The sequence below is a fragment of the Pseudonaja textilis genome, chromosome 1 (genome assembly GCF_049901715.1).
Source record: "Pseudonaja textilis isolate UNSWEBS1 chromosome 1, rPseTex1.2, whole genome shotgun sequence".
In the NCBI taxonomy this organism is placed as follows: domain Eukaryota; kingdom Metazoa; phylum Chordata; class Lepidosauria; order Squamata; family Elapidae; genus Pseudonaja; species Pseudonaja textilis.
In genome coordinates, this window is record NC_141990.1 from 255,092,093 (window position 1) to 255,114,305 (window position 22,213).

General features: G+C 36.6%; 2 protein-coding genes across 5 annotated transcripts in view; both read left to right on the top strand.

The window, feature by feature from the left end:
* LOC113440565 (catalase) overlaps nt 1-7,754 on the top strand; it is a 42,106-nt gene extending 34,352 nt beyond the window's left edge. For all 4 annotated transcript variants that reach the window (XM_026707019.2, XM_087921333.1, XM_026707010.2 and 1 more), the window contains exons 8-13: nt 240-392; nt 1,135-1,273; nt 1,745-1,875; nt 2,698-2,805; nt 5,406-5,492; nt 6,655-7,754. In XM_026707019.2, coding sequence (XP_026562804.1) covers nt 240-392; nt 1,135-1,273; nt 1,745-1,875; nt 2,698-2,805; nt 5,406-5,492; nt 6,655-6,714 — 678 coding nt within the window. In that variant the 3' untranslated portion in view covers nt 6,715-7,754. The remainder of the gene's footprint in view (nt 1-239; nt 393-1,134; nt 1,274-1,744; nt 1,876-2,697; nt 2,806-5,405; nt 5,493-6,654) is intronic.
* Nucleotides 7,755-19,392: 11,638 nt separating this feature from the next.
* LOC148128158 (catalase-like) overlaps nt 19,393-22,213 on the top strand; it is a 48,657-nt gene continuing 45,836 nt past the window's right edge. The window contains exon 1 of the mRNA XM_026707037.2: nt 19,393-19,590. Within this exon, the coding sequence (XP_026562822.1) occupies nt 19,525-19,590 (66 nt within the window). The 5' untranslated portion in view covers nt 19,393-19,524. The remainder of the gene's footprint in view (nt 19,591-22,213) is intronic.

The following is a 22,213-nucleotide window of genomic DNA, read 5'->3' on the forward strand; positions in this document are numbered from 1 at the left end:
GACTCACAGCAATCCAAGCAGAATGACGTTCAGGCAAAAGGCAACAAGGAAAATGCAAGAAGAGAACAAACCAGGTTTCTGGCTCCATCTTATGGCCGTCGGAGGAACCTCAGCCAATCACAATTGCAGCATTCTCTTAAAGATACAACAGTATTAAATGACTATCCTGGTTTATATATTGCCAACCCAACTGTTAAGTTACTATCATTCCTAACAAATACCCCTGTTATATTTTCTAGGTTTGGCCTCACAAAGATTATCCTCTCATTCCTGTGGGAAAAATTGTCTTAAACCGAAATCCTGTCAATTATTTTGCTGAAGTGGAACAATTGGCCTTTGACCCAAGCAACATGCCTCCAGGAATTGAACCTAGCCCTGATAAAATGTTACAGGTAACCAAATAGATTTTTTTTTCCTATTTATATAATTGTTAGACTAGGCAACTCAATCTCTCAATCAGATAACTTTTGCAATAATGAAAACAAGTTAACCTCAATCTGTTTGGTATTACGATTTACAGAGTCAACCTATTGCCCCCAACGGTCTGAGTGCTCCTTTTACTGTCTTTGGAAGAATGTCAGGATTGAACTTCAGGCTGTGGGCAGTTAGCTTGCAATACTGCATTTTAATCACTGCGCTGCTAGGGCTTATAAGATTTTTTTGCTTTAATTACATTGTTTCAATGTATGTATGTATGTATCTATGTATATGATTAATATGTGAAGCCATTGAAAATGTCCTGTGAAAGCTGGACTTAAGTGAACAGAGGTGACTCTTTCACAGCTTCAGTCTCAGGGTCTCTGGGCTTGTCAGGTTATAAAGTACTTAAAGAGTTGGAGGGGCATTAATGAAAGCATCAAAAACATCCTTGTAATTGTGTTGCCTCTTTCTGCTATATTGAAGAGATGCCTTTGATCTGATTCTACAGGTTTGCTTCTGGGCCATGTTCTTGGGTCCTTTGAAATCAAGACTTTTTCCCCTCATGTAGGCTAGGATAAGCAATACTCTCTCTCTCTCTCTAAAAAAAAGCAGTGATGACATAGGCAGGGCAGAAAGCACTGAAAAGCAATCTGAATAAACCTAGGGAAAAGTTGTCTGTTTCCTCACTTTTACCCCTGTAATATATTTTTCTAGGGTCGTCTTTTCTCATATCCAGATACCCACAGACACCGCCTGGGACCGAACTACCTGCAAATTCCCGTAAATTGTCCATATCGAGCTAGATTGGCCCACTACCAGAGAGATGGGTTTATGTGCATAACTGATAACCAGGGTAAATCTGAATAACATTTGGGAGCTAGGCTGTGGTGGCAATTTAAACTAACCTTGCAGGTGCTTTTTCTTCATTTACATTGACACTACAACTTAACTATTTCTTAATTTTTGTTTTATATTAATTTCTCCCTTATTTTTATTATATGGACGTGTAAAAATGTTTAGATCTGGATGTTGTGCAAAGGCTCATTCAGTAAGCCTAGCAGCCAAACTCACACAGTAATTTCACTTTCAAGCTTTTTTTCTTAACATTATCAAGATAATAACAGGCCCTAAAACAGTTTTTTATTTTGGGTATCTATTACAAATAGATTTATTATGAAGAAATGCAGGCATTGTATAAAGGTCACTAGCTTGCTAAAACAAATTTTTGGTTTATGAGACATTGTGATATACTTTTCAGAGCTGAAACTCTTGCAGTCTTTGCTGCCTCTGTCTGTCTCCTAATATATTGTATTTTTTCTCCTAGGTGGTGCTCCAAATTATTACCCAAATAGCTTTACTGGCCCTGAGGATCAACCCGCTTTGAAGGAGAGCCGTATATGTACCTCAGGCGATGTACAGCGCTTTAATAGTTCAGTTGAGGATAACGTCTCTCAAGTAAATAAATTAGAAATGCCCTGTTATTTTATTTTAGAAATGAAATGTCTCTGTAAAGACACTTTTTCTTTTTCTCTCTCTTTTTAAACAAGGTAGATTTATCATGAACATTCTCTTTGTATGTCTTCCAAGCACCTAATTTAAATCAAAAGTTTGAGAGCACTTGCTTGATATAATTTTGTCCTAAGGTAATTAAGCTTTGGATTCTTGTTTGTTCTCAACTTTTCTTACTCAATTTTCTCCACAAGTGGAGCCAGGTATAAAAGAGAGATTATTTGGTCTCTTGGAGCAGTCCCATTATTTTCCTGGTTTGGTCAATAAGGTGCCAATCCTCTATAATGCTGATCTTTCAAAAATATCCCCCCTCCCTTTTATAAAAAAAATATTTAGAGGTAGTCCTTGACTTATGAACACAATTGGGACGAGTTTATCGTCATAAGTCGAGGCACCCTCATCTGTTAACCTGATTTTAAAATATTCTTTATGGCAGTCATTTAAGAAAATCTCTGATCATTAAATGAAGTTACAGTTGTTAAATGAACTCATTTTTTTTTTCAAATGGGTGTTTTTCACCAGAAACCAGGAAACAGCATCACAGATTACAATCATATGAACATGAGATACAAGAACAATCCCACAAAGAAGGCAGAACTTTTCACATTCTAAACAGCAGAGAGAACTCCATGATAATCATAAATAGCTGTCAATTTATTCAAATTTATGTAACTAAGGTTGATACTGTTAATGAAATTGGAATTATAGAACATTTCTATTGGCCAGCAGAAGGCATATCTAATGTTTGCTTTCACTATTTATTGAAAGGTACGGGATTTCTTTGTCAAAGTATTAAATGAGGAAGAGCGCATGAGGCTTTGCGAGAACATTGCTAACCATCTTAAGGATGCTCAGATTTTCATCCAGAAGAAAGCTGTAAGTAACAACATGATATATCTCAAGCTGTATAGAGATTCTGGATTGAAGGGCAACATTAACTTTGGAGCATGCAGAGGTACATATATATTACCTGTTGTAAAGCAGCTGTGTCTTTTCTTGGTCTCATATCTGCTGGCATACAATTCTGGATAAAGATGTTCAGTTTCAAGGTGTTTTGTGCAGACCTACATGCCCTCCAAATCATATGCTGCCTTTTGAATCTGAATTGCTCTACAACCCTACCATATTAGTTAATGTACAGCATGGGCTGTAAGCTCTATTTGCTGTGATAACATTAAAAAATTAAGAATGGAACTTTTTTGCAAGGTGACAATAAAATTATATGAAAAATATCAATTATATAGCAGAAGACCTCTGTCATGTGATTTAGTTAGAGCTGTGCTCCATCTTGCCACAAAAAAATAAACCTGGAACAGAATTAGATAGTCCAGAGTAATTATAATTTAAAGTGGTATTAATGACCTATGAAACATCAACCCTCCCAAAGTAAAGTTGGTCCCAAGCCTACTGGACTTCTGGAGAGCCCTTAAAACATGTTTTTGTCAACTGGCCTAGGCATGCCCTGATAGAGTGGCAACCTTCTAGATGATTGTAAGATATTTAATTGGAATGCATGCTCTTGCTTGCTTTTATTAAACCATTTTATTTTTCATGTTTTTAATTTAATCCGGCTGCATTGTAATTGTTTTTCTTTTCATGTATTTGTATTGGTTTATTATGTTGGGCTCCTAGATTTGTTATGTGATATGGACAGCTATACAAATGCAATTGATAAATGAGTAAATGGTGAATATTCTAATTGTTGGGTCAAAATCTTATACAAAATTATATCTCCAATACATAAGAACTGTGCCTCCTGCCCCCCACAGGATTTTTCAAGAATATCTTTTGATACTTCTCACAAAGAACTTTTGTGTAAACAACATGGCATATTAATATATTCAGTAGTGAAGAACTCCTCCTTCAGGTCAAAGTCATCTATGTTTTCAGATAATTATATGTTATTCCAATAACTATGCTTTGAAAGAGATGGAAATATCATGAAATTCATTAGTTGAAACATAGGCTTTCTACTTTAGTTTCAAGTTCTTACTCCCAGAGGTATAAAATGGCTCAGAGTAGAAGTGTTATTTGAGTGGTTCAAAATAAAGAAATTAATCCATGATATTTTTCTCTGACTGCAAAGTTCTAGCAATTTATCACATTCAGGGAGTGACATGCTTCTGCATTTTCTTATGCCTTCTCTTTGTAAAAATATCTATAAATACCATAAATATGAATAAAATAAACATAAATATATCTTCATATGTATTTTCTATGTTATCAGTCAGAATATATACATATATTTAAATGTATTAGGTAACTACACATAACTTATTTTTATATAAATATACATCTACAAATCTCTTGTAAAGTTAGTGTGATGGATTATGTATGTATGCATTCTCTGCAATATCATATTTCTTAAAATATAGATGGTCACTGTGTTTGTTTTCTTTTAAATGTTTCTTTTACTATAATGGATATGTGTTCTGGAGCAGAATTTCCCAACCTTTCTGGGTTGGAGGCTCAAAGGGAGAGAGGCAGGTGCCTTTACGTGTGCATGAGCATGCGCAAACCTAGCTGCAAGTGCGCTACGTGATGCTCACGGCAACATTTGTGCCTGCACGATGCTCGCAGTAATGCTATCGCAAGTGAGGGGTGTGCGTATGCCCATGAGCATGCATTGACAAGCCACTGGTGGCCAAGAGGCCACAACCCAGTAGTGCGCCATGGCCCACAGGTTGGGGACCCCTATTCTGGAAGGTACAAAATCTCATAGCTGCTGACAGTTTAAAGAAAATAGTTCAAAAGCATGTTGCTGAAAAATCCATATTGATTTCTATGCAATTCAGCATGCTTCTTCCACTTAAGTCTTACGTGATAGGTCAGTCAACAATGTATAGCACAGAGAGACTGATTCTGATTTGCCAGTTTCTTTTCCTAGAAAGATTTGTAGTAGTAAGCCTTATGCTTGGCGATATCAAACTATGTAAAGATCCTTGATCAGTGAACTTTTACTTTTTAGTTGGAATATATTAGCTTTAGTAGTAATTGCTTTGGATTGCATTCCTAAGGTTTTGCTTAAGATGAACATAATTAAGTTTCTTTCTGAATAATATTTTGTTGGAGCCTTTTCAATATTTTATATTTGAAAATGACTGAAAATATAAGTATTCAGTTTGTAGTCCATACCAAGTTCAGTGTTGAATATTACTTTGACTAAAAAAAGTAAACTCTTAATGATATAGCCTTTTAAAGTTAAATTTAATGATGTTTAGCATGTACTTGGTTAAATGTGACATAGAAAGGTAAATATTTTCTTATAAAAATATTTACCTTGTAGCCTGATTAGTTGACCAATTATGTATGATAAATTGAAAAAATGGTACCTCTGCTATTACCAGTAGTTGAAATAAGTACAGTCCAGATGTGCTGAAATTTCAGATCTTTGTGTCAAAAGCAATTGACTTGTCCTTATAAGAACAGGTATTAGAAAAACAGACAAATGACCTAAGCTTCCTTTTTCAATCCAGGTGAAAAACTTTATGGATGTTCATCCTGATTATGGTGCAGGCATTCAAGCCCATCTGGATAAACACAATGCTAAAGCAAAAAGAAAGGTAAGAAAACATTATCAATTCAGATTATTGTCGAAAGTAAATAGAGATTAAGCAGTTGAAAATGGATTAAGTCATAATGGTATAAATAGACAGGCTCAAAGGAGGAGCGAGATGATCTTGAACAACGTAAGTTGAAAACAAACAACAAACAAGTTATTACAAGTCATCTTATACTGATAACCAGAATTTTGGTTAAAAATCATTATGGTTGTAAGTTGAATCACCACGTGACAAGATTTGATTTTATGACTTTTTACGATAGTTATTGAATAACGCGTTGTTTAATGAATCACATAGTCATAAGTCCGAATTCAACTTATTCAATCGGCATTTTTTGTCAGAAAATGGTAAAAAAGCAAAACATATTCACATGAGCATGTGACACTGGTTGCCAAGCCTCGAAGTGCGATCTCATGACCATAAGGATGGTGGTTATGTAACTTTAAGAAAGAGTTACAAATAACTTTTTTTTACTCCATCAAAACTTTGACTTGTTAAGCAACCAGTCATAAGTCGAGGACTATCTGTGCAATATCTGGATTCCTAATTGAATTAAGTAGATTCTATTTCAGTGGAGTTAAAAGTATCTAGGCAGGGAGGGAGGGAATGTTGTGGGTCCCATCCTTGAGGGAGATAACTTGGTGGGACCCAGAAGAAGGGTCCCTCCATCTGAAACATCATTCCCCCAGAGATTAGATTGGCCCCCACTCTGATTCTCTTCCGGAAGGCGTTGAAGACCTGGTTCTGCCAGCAGGCCTATGGAACCCAGAGCCGGATGGAGCCCATTAAATGGCTCATGTAATCTGCTGTGAGGGAGGTGGGGGGTGGGGGTGATTTTACTATATTATTTGATTTTATGAGTTTTATTGTTTTTAAATTGTGGCTTTATATGCTGTATGCCACCTTGAGTTGCCATGGCAAATAGGTGGCAATACAAATGTAATAAATAAATAAATATCTATAAAAATCAGTAGCTGTCAGAATCCCTATGGCTGTGTGGTAGTGCAGATAGTTAGCAAAGAAAGTACCCATGAGCCATAAAGAAAAAGATCTGTTATCCATTTCTCTAAAATGTATTTAAAGAAGTATGAGTACAACTAAAATTAGTTATTAATTTTATATTAAAACAAGTTACTTCTATTTTTAATTATGTCATTTCTAGGATCAAATTCATACTTATACACAAACTTCATTCTCTGGAAAGGAGAAATCTCATCTGTAAATGGCATGTGATTACCAGTCACATTGGAAATCATCATCTGAAATCCGTCCAACTGGAAAAGGAGCTATGAAAAGCTTTACATATTGCTATTAACTGCAATATATAACCAAGTGTCATTTTAATTTAACAATAAATTGAATTATCTATATAGGTTATTAATTTGGAATCTACCCTGATGATATCTTTGAAATGTTAGGTCTGAAATATACAAGAATAATAACTTTGTATTTAATTTTGCTTATTAACATGTTTTATTCTTGTGATTGATCTTTCATTTATTTACCAAAAGAACACAAATTGCTGGGATTGATATATTTTAGTGATAGAATGACACATCCTTTTCAAATGAGTATTAAAAATTAAAAAACATTTTTAAAGAATTATATGTGAATGTAACTCTTTTTAAAAGCAAATCTCCACATAGTACATTATAAAACTATAATGTATACTAAGTACTTGAGGATTATGTTTAAATGTGAAAATTACCTATGCTATGAAAAGTTCATATCCAATGGTATTAAGTTCTAAACTGCTAGCTGCAAATACAAAAGCATTTAAATTTGAAGATCCTTTAAGAAAAACAATATAGATAACTTATGCTGATGATAATAACTATGAAATGGCATGTCTGAAATAGTGTAACAATTTTGTGCTTATTTTTGTCTATCAAACCTAATTTGTATTCTTATAATAAATCTTACATTCTTTGAAAGAATATATATGTCTTCTTTCTTTTACTGGTAATCCTGACATTAGTACTGTAAGCAAATAAAACCCTTATTAAATAAATATTAACAATTAAAGCAATTTTAAATAAATATACATTATATATGAATGTTTCAACATAAAATCTGCATTCATATGATACCCTTAAGAATTGTTACAATACTTGATGGATTATGTTAAGTGCAAATTTATTTGTTCTTGGACAAAATGTTTCTTTCATTGTTTCAGGATGTATCTCAACAGCAGACTTTTGAAACAAAAATAAATGGAACATTTTTATAATGCTCATTCTACAATAAAATTCTCATAAAATATCTGATGCCTCAATTCTCTTTTAATATTCCGTATAGTCTATAATAATCATATACAGTATGAGAGAGAGAGAGAGAATGTGTTCCCACATCAGCTGTTAAAAATCTATGAGTGTATTAATTTCTTAGGAAACATTCTTGTGCATCTTGAAGAACGAGGACATGAAAAATAGTTTTACATTTGTCCAGCAGATGGCATTTAATTCACAGGAAAATCAGCAAAAGTCCATTAAAGATTACCCAAAATTTCATATCTGTTTTAACCTTGCTGAAATAAATCAATTCTATATTCCTTCCCTGTTTTATTTTTCATATTTTTATTTTCTTGGTAAAATCCAATAATCTTGGTTTTTAATTCCATTAAATAATGTAATAGAAATTGATTTATTTCATTTTCTTTTTATCCCTTTTCAGATAAGACTTCAACAGATCTCTTTTATTGATCCAATAAGAAACACTTCTACAAATAATTCTGCTAGTTTGATACTTGTTGTCCTCTTTAAATGTTAAGACATCACCTAGTTTCATTTATATATCCGATATATCATCTTGTTTCATATTTTTCTTGCAATTTGTCATATTTAAACTGTTCTTCAAACCACCCACTGTTATTTTACTCCATTCTTCGTTATGTATTCTTCTCTTTTAATTGTAATTTTTATTTTTGTTTAGTTCCCTCCAGTGTCCAACCTTCTATCATTATTTTCCCAAAGAACTCAAACACAGGAAAGATTTTTAAAATTAATTTACATTTTTTATTCCAAATCCTTCTGGACCTCCTTAATCTGTTTTTTAACTTTCCAAAATTTTTATTCTGATCTGCAGTATAACGAAGGCTTCAGATATAGTGTTATCTCAGATGACCATGGCAGCTTTACATCTCATTTATAAATAGAGTTAAGTTTATAAATACTTTTTTTAAAAATACACTTTATTGATTTTACAATTAAAATAGACCAACAACATATACATAAATGTAAGAGAGAAAAAGAAAATAAAAAAGAAAGAAAAAGATAGAAAACAATTAAAAACATTTTCATCTTCAACAGTTTGTGAGACCTCCTTTTTATCCTTATTTTATGCCATACACAATTAATCCTTACATATATCTTCACATCACTACTACGATTCTATCATATCTTCTTTTGCCTTTTAATGTGAAATCTATCTTTGGTCCATTTGTACCAGCAGTTCCAGCTGTCGTAATATATTGAAGTGTTTTTCATCTTTTAATGCCAAGGTTAATTTGTCCATTTCTGCACAACTTGAAATTTTTTGAATAATCATCTCCTCTGATGGAACATGAGGCTGTTTCTGACATTGTGCAAAAGCCAATCTGGCCGCTGTCAAAATATGTATTATATATTTCACTTTTTTTGGTAGTTGTTTATCAAAGATCCCTAATAGAAAGGACTCTGGCTTAAATTTGATCTGTTCTCTTGTCATTTCCTCCAGCCAATTTCTAATTTTCTGCCAATATTTTTGAGCTCCTGTACAAGACCACCACATATGGAAGAAAGTCCCCCCCCCCTTTTTTTTTTTTTGCATTTCCAGCAGTTCAGACTCATATTTTACTTTAATTGGAATAATCTGAAATATATAGAGGAATTTTGGAAGAATGCTGGGCGTATTTTTCCTTATTCCTCTTGGTGTTATAAGAGATTGTTATACCCTTATTACTGCCTTCATTGTATCCCAAATGTTTTGTTTCGTAGTTGCTCTATTATTATTTTCTTTTAAAAAATAGTTTAATTCCTCCTTGAGTTTGTTAGTATATTCTTTTTTTCTTATTAACTGAGTATTTAATGTCCATCTTTTCTTGGGTCTTTCCCTACCCTTCCATATTATCTGAATTGGATTGTGATCTGCCCATTTATTGGGTAGGATTTCAATCCCTTTTATCTCATTTTCTATTTCCCCATTCATCCATGCCATATCAATTAGTGTCCGTATTTGTTGAGGATTTGAATAGAATGTAAATGGTTTTTTCTCAGGATTTAATCTCCATATATCAATCAAATTTAACTCTTTCATCATTGCCATGCATATTTTGGGAAGCTCTCTCTTTTTCCCTTTATTCCTTCCCCCATTACTGTGGTCTTTTTGATAATCAGCAATAAAATTAAAGTCCCCTATAGTACAAGTATTTCTTTTTTCCAATCCTACTATTTTTCCATAAAGATGCTTAAAAAACTCTTTTTGATCTCCATTTGGGGCGTAGATTACCACTAAGAGAATTGGGTTGGCATTAATCCAGATCTGCAAAACCAGAATTCTTCCCTCAGGATCCGACCATATTAAATCTGCTTTCATATCCTCTTTAACATACACTGCAATCCCTTTCTTTTTCCCCGCGTCTGCTGGTGCGGTGAATAGCTTCCCTAATTTTGGGCATTCTAAGTATTTTTCATCTGATTTCTTTATATGAGTTTCTTGTAGACATACTATATCAGCATTTTGTTTGATTAATTTTGCTATTATCCTTTTCCTTTTTATCGTTAATTGATAGTAGTTTCTTTTCTTTTTCCATTTAATTAGTTCTGTTTCACTCTTTGTCTTATGACTGCTTCAGTCTCTCTTGTGCCTGAAGATGTGTCCTACTCTCTCCTGTTTTAATTGAGTATTTTCATGATTTCCTAAAGTTCCATCTCTGTTCTTATGATAGCCTTGATCTTCCTGGGAGTTCCTTTCCAGTTCATCCTTACTGCTCTGATCTTCTGGGCCTACCAACCATTCATAAAATTCCTGGGCCTTTTCCATGGAGTCTATTTTATTTTCCTCTCGTCCCACGAAATTAACATCCCCTCAGGGATTAGTCATTTAAATACAATTCTTTTCTGATTTAGGTAAGTCGCTAAAAATTTATAATCTCGTCCTTGTTCTCTTACTCTTCTTTGTATTTGTTTGAGAACCAAGACTTCTTTGCCTTTATATGTGATTGATTCATCTAATGACATCCTATATATGATGTCCCGGACACTCCTTCTCGCAAATCGTATATGGACTTCTCTTGGGCATTTATGGCATCTCGCATAATTAGTGTTAACCCTGTAACCTTTATCAAACTCCCTCAAGATGTCATCTTTATCATTTTCCAATAGTCCCACCAATATTCCTGCCATTAGTTGTTCCAAGTCTTCTTCTTTTGATTCCACTATATTCTGGAATCTCAAGTATATAGCAGCCTTATCCATCTCTAGGTAGACCAGTGAGCCCTCCATTTCTTTACTCACATTCTTTAATTGTTCATCTACCCTTTCTAATTTCCTTTCAGTTCGTTCTGTCCTTTTCTCTATCTCTTTTATTGTTGCTTCATTTTTCTCCAGGGCCTGCTATAATAATCCAACTTTGTCCTCTACTTTGGAGATGTCCACTTTCATTTCTGCTTTTAGTTTCCCCATCTCCTCTTTTAATTCATTTATATCTGCTCTCATCTCATTATGGTTTTTCATCATTGTTTCTTGCAGCTTCATCATCGATTCCTGTAAAGTAAGCAGAATCGATTGGATATTGGCATTCGAGGTGTTAGCATGTTTCTCCACTGGTAATGTTTCTTCAATTGTTTTTTGTGCCATAGGCGAAGCTGTTGTCAACGCGGTTGTTAATGTCGGGGTGACCTTTCTTTCAGTTTTCAGAGTTGTAGTTGTTGTGGAAGTCATTTCTTTTAAGATTTGTTTCTGTTGTTGTAGTATATTAGTTATATTATCCCAAATTAACATTCAGTAATAGAATCTCTATATTAGGATTGACTGGTATCTTATTACTTTATCTATCTGCTGGATATCTGTACTCTTTGCCAATTTACTGGAGTATAGGTTCTTGTAGATAAAAATATTATCACCGTATTATTTTAAATCCAAATTCTAAATCACATATATAATTTTATAAGGTCAGCTTCTATACATAACTTCCATGTAATAGAAAAAATATATGATTATTATACCCAAACCCAACTATATTTAAATATTATAAATAAATATATGTATTATATAACCTTATTTTAAACATTCTTAAACACAAACAGTATTACATTCGTCCCCGAGTGGATTAATTAAATATTTAAAGAGATCGCACAATGAATTGTAATATTAATATATAAAATCCTCTATAGTTATTAATTAAATACTTAATGTTCTTACTATTTTTCCTAATCAAAGTATAACTATCACTATTATTAAAAAATCAATTAGATCAGTTAATTCAATTATTTAACAATCAATTACAACAATCAATTTTCCTTTTCCCAGGTATACGTATGCTGCTCAAAAAAATAAAGGGAACACAAAAATAAGACATCCTAGATCTGAATGAATGAAATGTTCTTATTAAATACTTTGTTCATTACATAGTTAAATGTGCTGACAACAAAATCACACAAAAAATATCAATGGAAATCAAATTTAGCAACCCATGGGAGGTCTGGATTCAGAGTTACACTCAAAATTAAAGTGGAAAAAAACACTACAGGCTGATCCAACTTTGATGTAATGTCCTTAAAACAAGTCAAAATGAGGCTCAGTAATGTGTGTGGCCTCCATGTGCCTGTATGACCTCCCTACAACATCTGGGTATGCTCCTGATGAGGTGGCGGATGGACTCCTGAGGGATCTCCTCCCACACCTAGACTAAAGCATCCCCCAACTCCTGGACAGTCTGGTGCAATGTGGCGTTGGTGGATGGAGCGAGACATGATGCTCAATTGGATTCAGGTCTGGGGAACGGGCGGGCCAGTCCATAGCATCAGTGCCTTCGTCTTGCAGGAACTGCTGACACATTCCAACCACATGAGGTCTAGCATTGTCTTGCATTAGGAGGAACCCAGGGCCAACTGCACCAGCATATGGTTTCAAAAGGGATCTGAGGATCTCATCTCAGTACCTAATGGCAGTCAGGCTACCTCTGGTGAGCACATGGAGGGCTGTGCGGCCCCCTAAAGAAATGCCACCCCACACCATTACTGACCCACTGCCAAACCCGTCATGCTGGAGGATGTTGCAGGCAGCAGAATGTTGTCCACAGTGTCTCCAGACCCCGTCACGTCTGTCACATGTGCTCAGTGTGAACCTGCTTTCATCTGTGAAGAGCACAGGGCACCAGTGGCGAATTTGCCAATCTTGGTGTTCTCTGGCAAATGTCCTGCATGGTGTTGGGCTGTAAGTGCAACCCCCACCTGTGGACGTCAGGCCCTCATACCACCCTCATGGAGTCTTTTTCTGACCGTTTGAGCAGCCACATGCACATTTGTGGCCCGCTGGAGGTCATTTTGCAGGGCTCTGGCAGTGCTCCTCCTCTCCCTCCTTGCACAAAGGCAGAGGTAGCGATCCTGATGGTCGGTTGTTGCCCTCCTACGGCCTCCTCCACGTCTCCTGATGTATTGTCTCCTGGTAGCGCCTCCATGCTCTGGACACTAGGCTGACAAGACACAGCAAACCTTCTTGCCACCGCTCGCATTGATGTGCCATCCTGGATGAGCTGCACTACCTGAGCCACTCGTGTGGGTTGTAGACTCCGTATCATGTTACTACTAGAGTGAAAGCACCTCCAGCATTCAGAAGTGACCAAATCATCAGCCAGAAAGCATAGGAACTGAGAAGTAGTCTGTGGTCACCACCTGCAGAACCACTCCTTTATTGGGGATGTCTTGCTAACTGCCTATGCTTTCCACCTGTTGTCTATTCCATTTGCACAACAGCATGTGAAATTGATTGTCAATCAGTGTTGCTACCTAAGTGGACAGATTGATTTCACAGAAGTGTGATTGACTTGGAGTTACATTGTGTTGTTTAAGTGTTCCCTTTATTTTTTTGAGCAGTGTATTTATGAACATTATAAAGAGAGATTGAAGGAGAGATAGTTCATCATAGTGCTGGAGGGTGGGGGGAGTAAAGAAAAATGACCAGGTGTATACAGGAAAGAGGGAATAAAGAAGGGGGAAAAGGAGTTTTTAAAGTAAGTTTTTAACTTTGTGTGTCTTACCAAGGCATTATAAAGTGGTACTAACATTTCATGTGACCTTGATTCTATCTCTTTGTTATTGTAGCCTACGATTGTGTTGGTTTTTCTGGCAGCTGCTTGTGTAGATATTGCTGAAGGAAAATACCAGTACTCAGATTTTATAGTACTTGCGTTTCCTTTATTTGTGGATTGTCTTACAAAAATCTGCTTCTTCTAAATATTTCTAAGTACTTTTCTCACACTTGTAAACATCTTGTGAGTTTCCTCCATAGGTATATACTGTATTTCATAATCTGTCACATGTGTACAAACCCAAATTACTGAAAAGGCGTGAAGATGCTGAGTAAACAGAGGAAGTTCTTTTATTTAATTTGCTTTTCTTCTGTTACTCATCAAATTCTACCTGGAGAGAATGTCTTTTCTTCTTTTATGGGATTATAATAGGGTGGGAAGTTTATTATCAAAGGAAAAACCCAAACCTTATTAAACTTTGGACCAAGTACAATTTTAATCCAGTAAATTATGTAGATGAGAAACATGTGTGCCTAAATAATGATGGTGAAAAAGAACATCTTCACTTCCTAAACAGAAATTTGAACATGTTTCTCTCATCCTATGTTGGGATGGATATTCAGTACAAAGTAACTTTTCCACTTTGTGACTGGAAGATCAGTTAAAGAAACCTGATATATTGAGGGAGGAGGTGAGGAGCCTTATATACGAGCACTATTCACTATCAAGTCTTGAGAATAGTGTTTGAGTTATGTCTTTAGGAAGAATGCATTCTGAATCAAGGGGTGAGCATATGTCTCCAGAATTGCATGGAAGAGAACGTACAGTATGTGCCTGTCATTTGGGGACAGTTTCATAGCTATTCCATTTATAAATTTATAAATACCTACAACATAAGAATGAATGGTGAAACTGGTAAAATTGGCAAAATAATAGCCTTGATGAAAGAAAAAATTTGACAAATTTTATTTCCACTTGGAAAAGATTTCTGGACTTTTTGTGAAAAACTGAAATAGGTGTGGTTGATATGAAAAAGGTAGTCTTATTGCAGGCCTGAATACATATTGCTGATGTAGTTCAGAGATCGGCAGTGTTGTCCTGAACAATACCAATACATGTATCTTTCTTTAAAAATTGCTCCATATGATTTATTTAGATTTTTTAAATTAAAATAAATGAACTCTTATATCATCTATGACAGGGCTGTCAAACCATTGGCCTGCAAGCCAGGTGCGTCACGCGCTGGCCACAGCCAAGCCTGGTTTAGTGAAAGGGAAAACGTCACGATACATCACATGACGCCGACGTGATGATGCAAGTTTGACACCCCTGATCTATGACAATCATTTTATGAGAGCACACACAAGGGCTATTCCAAATCAGTGGTGGGATTCAAATATTTTTACCACCAGTTCAGTGGGCGTGGCTTGGTAGGTGTGCTTTGCATGCATGCACACCCTTTGCATAGGTGCAGAGGCATTTGCTCAGGTGCAGACGTGTTCTATCTCACCTCCTGCAAGCCTGCACAATCCTGGTCACTTCAGCAGCTGCCATATGGCGCTCTTCTGTGCCGCGCAAAGCAGCTGTGCTTCAAATTCAGAAGATAAAGGTGAGTATGGAGCTCAGGCGGGCAGGTGGGCCCAACAGCAGAGCAGTGCAGAGAACCAGTTCGGTCTCTGCTGCTCATCGCTGCTACCGGCTCGGCAGAACCGGGCTGAACCAGTAGATCCTTGTTCCAAATGTATTGCTTGGCATATTGGATTGCCTAAAAATATCCCTTGTTTATTCTGAATAGACTTCAGAAATCAATGAGTTCATAAGCTTATGCACTTGAATAACAGTACAACAGAGTTGGATGGGACCTTAGCCTTCTAGTCCAAGCCTCTGCTCAAGGAGAGAAATTCTGTGCCATTTCAGATAAATGGTTATCCAATTTCTTCTTTAAAACTGCCAATGTTGGAACACTCAAAACTTCTGAAGGCAAGTCATTTCACTGATTAATTGTTCCCACTGTCAGGAAATTTCTAACTCTAATTAATTCTAGGTTGATTCTCTCCTTGATTATTTTCCATCCATTGCATCTTGTCTTGCCTTCAGGTTCTTTGGAGAATAGATCGAGTCCCTCTTCTTTGTGGCAACCCCTTTGATATTGGAACACTGCTTTCATGTCATCCCTAGTCCTTCTTTTCATTAAACTAGACATACCCAATTCTTGCAGCTGTCTTTGTATGTTTTAGCCTCAGTCTTCTAATCATCTTTGTTGCTCTTTTCTGCATTTTTTTCTAGAGTCTCAACATCTTTATATTGTAGCGACCAAAACTAGATGCAATATTCCAAGTGTGGTCTTACCAAGGCATTATAAAGTGGTACTAACATTTCATGTGACCTTGATTCTATCTCTTTGTTATTGTAGCCTAAGATTGTGTTGGTTTTTCTGGCAGCTGCTTGTGTAGATATTGCTGAAGGAAAATACCAGTAGTCAGATTTTATAGTACTTGTGTTTCCTTTATTTGCGGATTGTCTTACAAAAATCTGCTTCTTCTAAATATTTCTAAGTACTTTTCTCACGCTTGTAAACATCTTGTGAGTTTCCTCCATAGGTATATACTGTATTTCATAATCTGTCACATGTGTACAAACCCAAATTACTGAAAAGGTGTGAAGATGCTGAGTAAACAGAGGAAGTTCTTTTATTTAATTTGCTTTTCTTCTGTTACTCATCAAATTCTACCTGGAGAGAATGTCTTTTCTTCTTTTATGGGATTATAATAGGGTGGGAAGTTTATTATCAAAGGAAAAACCCAAACCTTATTAAACTTTGGACCAAGTACAATTTTAATCCAGTAAATTATGTAGATGAGAAACATGTGTGCCTAAATAATGATGGTGAAAAAGAACATCATGACTTCCTAAACAGAAATTTGAACATGTTTCTCTCACCCTATGTTGGGATGGATATTCAGTACAAAGTAACTTTTCCACTTTGTGACTGGAAGATCAGTTAAAGAAACCCTATCTATTGAGGGAAGAGGTGAGGAGCCTTATATACTAGCACTATTCACTATCAAGTCTTGAGAATAGTGTGAGTTATGTCTTTAGGAAGAACGCATTCTGAGTCAAGGGGTGAGCATACGTCTCCAGGATTGCATGGAAGAGAACGTACGGTATGTGCCTGTCGTTTGGGGACAGTTGCATAGCTATTCCATTTATATTTCTGCAAATGTAACATTCTGGCTAGAGGGCACTCAAACAGCAAAGCACAGAATAGGAAGTTGGATTAACCAACCTGCACACAGGATACGTACCTCCACCCAATTTGGGATTTGGAAGATGTTAGTGTTGGCTTATCTGCAGCCATCTGCATTCTATGCTTACTCATCAGCCCTCCACAGCGTAGGTATGTGGTGATACCTAAGGGCAGTTGTGAGCAATTCTAAATCAGCCTTCAGTTGTCAGCGTGCTTGGATTTAAAAGGTGATGAGGCAGAGGTAAAAAGAAATATGCCTAACATGAGACATGCCAGATTTGATTTCTGATTGTGAATTGGTACCTCCAGCCTACGGTTTTCTTATGTTATCATATCATATTGTGGATATAGCATGTAGCAAAGAGTCTGTTATTAATTATAATCCCATGAAAGAGATAATTATATATCTAGATGCAAGAACTATGGCTCAATAGAGCACGTTTTGTATGGAAAGGTCTCTGGAGGTGAAACCTGCCTCCAAGCTTCTGGCCTTCCAGAGGAGCATTAAAATCTGGCTTTGCCTGTTGGTTTGGGGCCCCAATAAGGTGTTTTATGCTGGTGGTGGTTTATTTAAATGATAGACAAAAGTCCACCTCCATGCTATCTGCTCTTTATTTTAACTTGTTATTTAACTATTGTTAATCTTAGCATTTTTAATGTTTTGAAATGTATGCTTTTACTCTATTGTAAGCTGCCCAGGATCACTCAGGACAGTGCGCATATAAATATGATTAAATAAATAAGATCAAATGTATGTAAAATATAGATCAAAGTCAATGGATGCAATGTATTCATATGCATTAATAAAAGATCTTAATTGGGAAATATTTAATTTACAACTGGCAAGAATTCAGGACAACAAGAAAAAGGGATATATGAGAACACTACTCCTCAGAAAGCAACCTCATAGTTTTGATAAATGATTTTGATTGCTGCTTTACATTTATATACCCACTTATGTCATATAGTGACTCTAGTTGGTCTACATAGCAATAATGAAGACTATATAAAAATCATTACAACAATCAATTTAAATTAAAATGAAAACAAATGGAAAACATAATGGCAGTAAAACATGAAAAGACTGTATTCCAATATACAAAAGTTTAGATGCAAATATGAGGAAGAACTGTATGCTTGAAGTATTAGAATGCCATCCCACCAATAAAATAGAATTCTATACATAATAATTCTGTCATATGACATGCAAATGCCCTTTAACTCCCTCTTAATAATTAATCTCTCTCTATATAAAGGTGAAATACCACTCACCCATCATCACAAAATCATCAGAACCGTACGGCCTACAAACTTGAACAAGGAAGGTACAGGGTGTAGTTGTGAGGTGAATGCGAGTACAGGAAGGCCTATGAAGGCATGGTGCAGCATGCAGGAAAGGGGAAGATATATCAGAATATCTTGCAACCTTCCTTGCTGACTTCCCCATTGACTGCTTGTGTGAAGCTGGCAGGAAAGATCACAAATGGTGCTCACGTGACTGCAAGGGTGTTGTAATGGTTGGAACTTCTTGATCATGTGTCACTTGTTCAGCACTGTCACAACTTTGAATGGTCACTGAAGGAATGGTCAATAAGTAAAGACTAGCTTCCCCCGAGGGTGCTGAAGAAGCTTCTTGGATGAGAAGCGAAACGTCTTCAAAGAAAAACCAGAAAATCCAGTTGCCTCTTGAAAAAAAGCATCTTTGGGACAACCATGGCCTGGATGACTGGAAATCTCCATAGACACAAAGACTAGCTATACTTGTTTTATTTGTTAGCCACCAAAAGTTTATATATTAGGTAGATAATTGTGTGTAAGTGTGTGTCAATGAATGGTGCCTATAATTAATGGTGCCTATATTAAGAGTAAGTTGAAATCAATTGATTGTAATAATAGGACCTACAGTATGTGAGAGGACGATTCCTATTTACGTACTACTAAAGCTTTCGTCAGGACCTTCAACTGGGTGAAATGGTGCATCATAGGGCAACAATTTTTGAACCAGAGTGCTCAAATGGATTAACTTCTAGAATACAACCAAAATCTGGGACTCCTGATTCCTGAGGGAATTAAATTTGGCGAAGTTGTGGCTGCAGCCAGTGGAAGTGCTGTTAGGCTGCAGCCATGCTGATGTGCACATTTACCTGCCAAATGTAAATAATAAGGGGGGGCCACTCGACCGGTCGCTTTGCAGCCCCTTCTCCCTTCCTTCCAACCGTTTTTTTTCCCTCAAGTCCGCAAGCTGGCCAACTACCCTGCCTCCAAATGTTCCTTTGCAAGCATCCAAAATATCAGTTATTTCACTCTTCACCCAATAAGCATCAGAGAAGAAACTTGGTGACTAATGAAGAAATAAGAGGCGGGGCCGCGGGGGCGTTGAATTTTCAGCAGCTGGTTTATATTAAGCGGTTGGAGCCGGGTGTTAACGATGGTGGTTGCGAGCGGTGCAGCTTTGGGGACTCGACCCGCTTTTCGCAATAAAGATCTTTGGCATAAGCGCTTCCCCAGCCGATAGCGTCCCATCTCTCTTTCGGATCGCGGGTCTCCGAGTCTCTCAAAATGGCCGGCAATCGGGATTACGCTAAGGAGCAGCTGACGGGTTGGCAAGAGCAGCGGGGCTCGCAGGTACCGACGGGCACCTCCCACCCAGTCCCGGCAGAGTCTGTGTTTCTACCAGGCAGCCCATCCGGGGAGAGAGCGAAGAATAGAATAGCGTGGAATAGCGTGGTGTAGTAACAGTATATATTGTTACTGGAGCCGAGGAGAAGCGTGTGCAGTATTTTGTGATGGGACAACAGATAGCAGCAAAACGGAGTGGGAATATGTGATGAATTGGGAAGAGGGAACTGCAGTAGGTTTAGTCACGGGGAAGAGAGTAGACAGAAATAAGATTTGATCTGGTTTGGATGCTCTACATCTTTCTTTTTCTTTTTCTTTTTCTTTTTGCCATAGCTAAGCAGTGTGTTCCTTGCTTGTAAAGTATAATGCAACTAAAAATATCAAGTAGATAAAGGTTGAAAAAAGTAATTTTTTTTCTTTTTTCCTTGTTTTAGTCCTGCTTTTATTAGTTTATAAAAAGTTCAAAGGGACAAACATACAAAGGGATAAGCATACAATCTGGGTCTGCCAGTTGGTCTGAGGACCAAATGGGAGAGCTTCACTGAAAGGTGAATGCTGGATTCATGGCAGTTTCAACTTTCCCCCTTGCACTCTGCACCCCATCTGTCCATCTTTTTGGTCATTGTATTGATGTATTCTCCTTAGTGAATTCCCCCCTTATTTTATTGTTTTATTGTTATTTTATTGTTTTATTGTTCTATTTTACCATTTAGAATCCTTTCATTTTCTTCCTTTTTATTATCGTAAACCGGTGAGTAGAGTAGCCCCAGGTGGAAAGTTTAAATAATGATAATAATACGGAACACTCCTTCCTTCTCCTATTTTCCCCACAACAAACCTATGAGGTGAGATGGATTAACAAAAAGTCATCTGGCTGGTTTTCATGCTTAAGGAGAGACTAGAATTCCTGGATGGTCTCCTGGTTTCTAGCAAAATGCCTTAACCACTAGACTAGACCAGGGTCTCTAAACTTGGAAATTTTAAAACTTCTTGACTTAACTGGCTGTGGGATTCTGGAAGTTGATGTCCACAAGTCTTAAAGTTGCCAAGTTTGGAGACCCTTGCAATAGAGCAAACTGTTGTGGATTTTTGAGGGACCTCTGGAAAAAAAGTGACACATTTTCTTTTTCTTACAGATTAGTCTAATGTAGCTTACTGTATTTTGGGACAAACAATTCTTAACTGCACTTTTTAGAATGACTTATTTTTATCAGGAAGGAAAATTCTTTCTCAACATCTACCATATTCTGTCAAATACGGTATATGATATTCACGGTACCATCTTACAAGGAGAAAATGCAGGTCCTGGTACAATCCATCCATACCAAGTTTTTTGAAACCTATCTTCAAGAGAAATAAATTTATACTCATCCACTGGTATCTGTTGGATTGAAAGAAATCTTAAAGAAGAATTAGTATCAACCCAACAGATAAGAGTGGTCCAGTAAAAATTGAAATCTGCCTAAATCCATATGCTTTATTCTGACTTAAAATATATTTTTCAATTTTAGCCATTGGAATAAATGAAGAATCTAGAATAGGATAGGATAGGACAGGACAGGACAGGACAGGACAGGACAGAATAGCCTTCCAGTTTGAGTTCCTTTGGCAACAGACAGAAATCCGCTATCGTGCGTGGTTTCAGTCCGGGCTCGCTGCTGGAGCACCCCGAGCCGGCTGGTTTCAGGGCTAAGCCACCCCGTAGAGGTGGTGAAGAGGGAGGAGACTGCCAGCAGGGTTGAGGAGAGCCGCATCTTTCCTCCTCAGCTGGCCATTACTCCCTTTCCCGAAGGCGGTTACAGCGGTGGTCAGAAATGGCCACCTCAAAGAAGAACTCGACTGGAAAATAATGTGCAGGAGGAAGATAAGAAGTGAAAGTTTTGGCTGACCAGGTTTAATTGCAAAAGCAACAACTAAGGTACCCTGGAATTTAAACTTACAAAAAAATAACATCGTTCCCAGAGAAGAGTCGGAAGCAGCGAAGGAAAGTGAAAAGGGAAAGGTTTGGTTTTTTTTTTTCTTCTCTCCCGTTCCCTATACTGACAACTAAGAGACTTAAATAAGAAATCGGAAAAATCCGTTTGACATCAATAGGCAATTAAGCTGAAAATAAAACAAAATGTCAAAGGGATAATAAAGATTTCTGGACACTAAATTTTTTTTCATAAGCAGGAAGGGAGAGAAAAAGAATAAAAGGGCAGGATCTGGAAAGAGTGAGGAGACTGCCTGGAATTAAAAAGAATCTACAGTAAAACTTCAACAAGACTTCTAAAAGATACATTTTAACTGACACTTTGTAACTAAACAGTAGAACCCCAGGAAGAGAAAGTGAAAAAAAGAGCAAAAAGAAACAGCTTGGGTGTATTTGGATTACTTGGTGATCTTGGATTCTTGGTTATTGCATTTGAATGACTAAAATTAATCAGGTGGTTGTTTAAAAATTTATACAATGGCACTACTTCTGAATGAATTGAAAACGGAACTTAAAAAGTACAAAGAAGATGCACAAGAAGGGAGGGGTTCTTTTGGCTTCGTTTTTCAATTCTTACAAAAGGAGATTTGGAACTATGAGAAACAAGAAGAAATGTCTGCAAAACAAGAAGACTGGGACAAAGAAGAAGCCATCTTT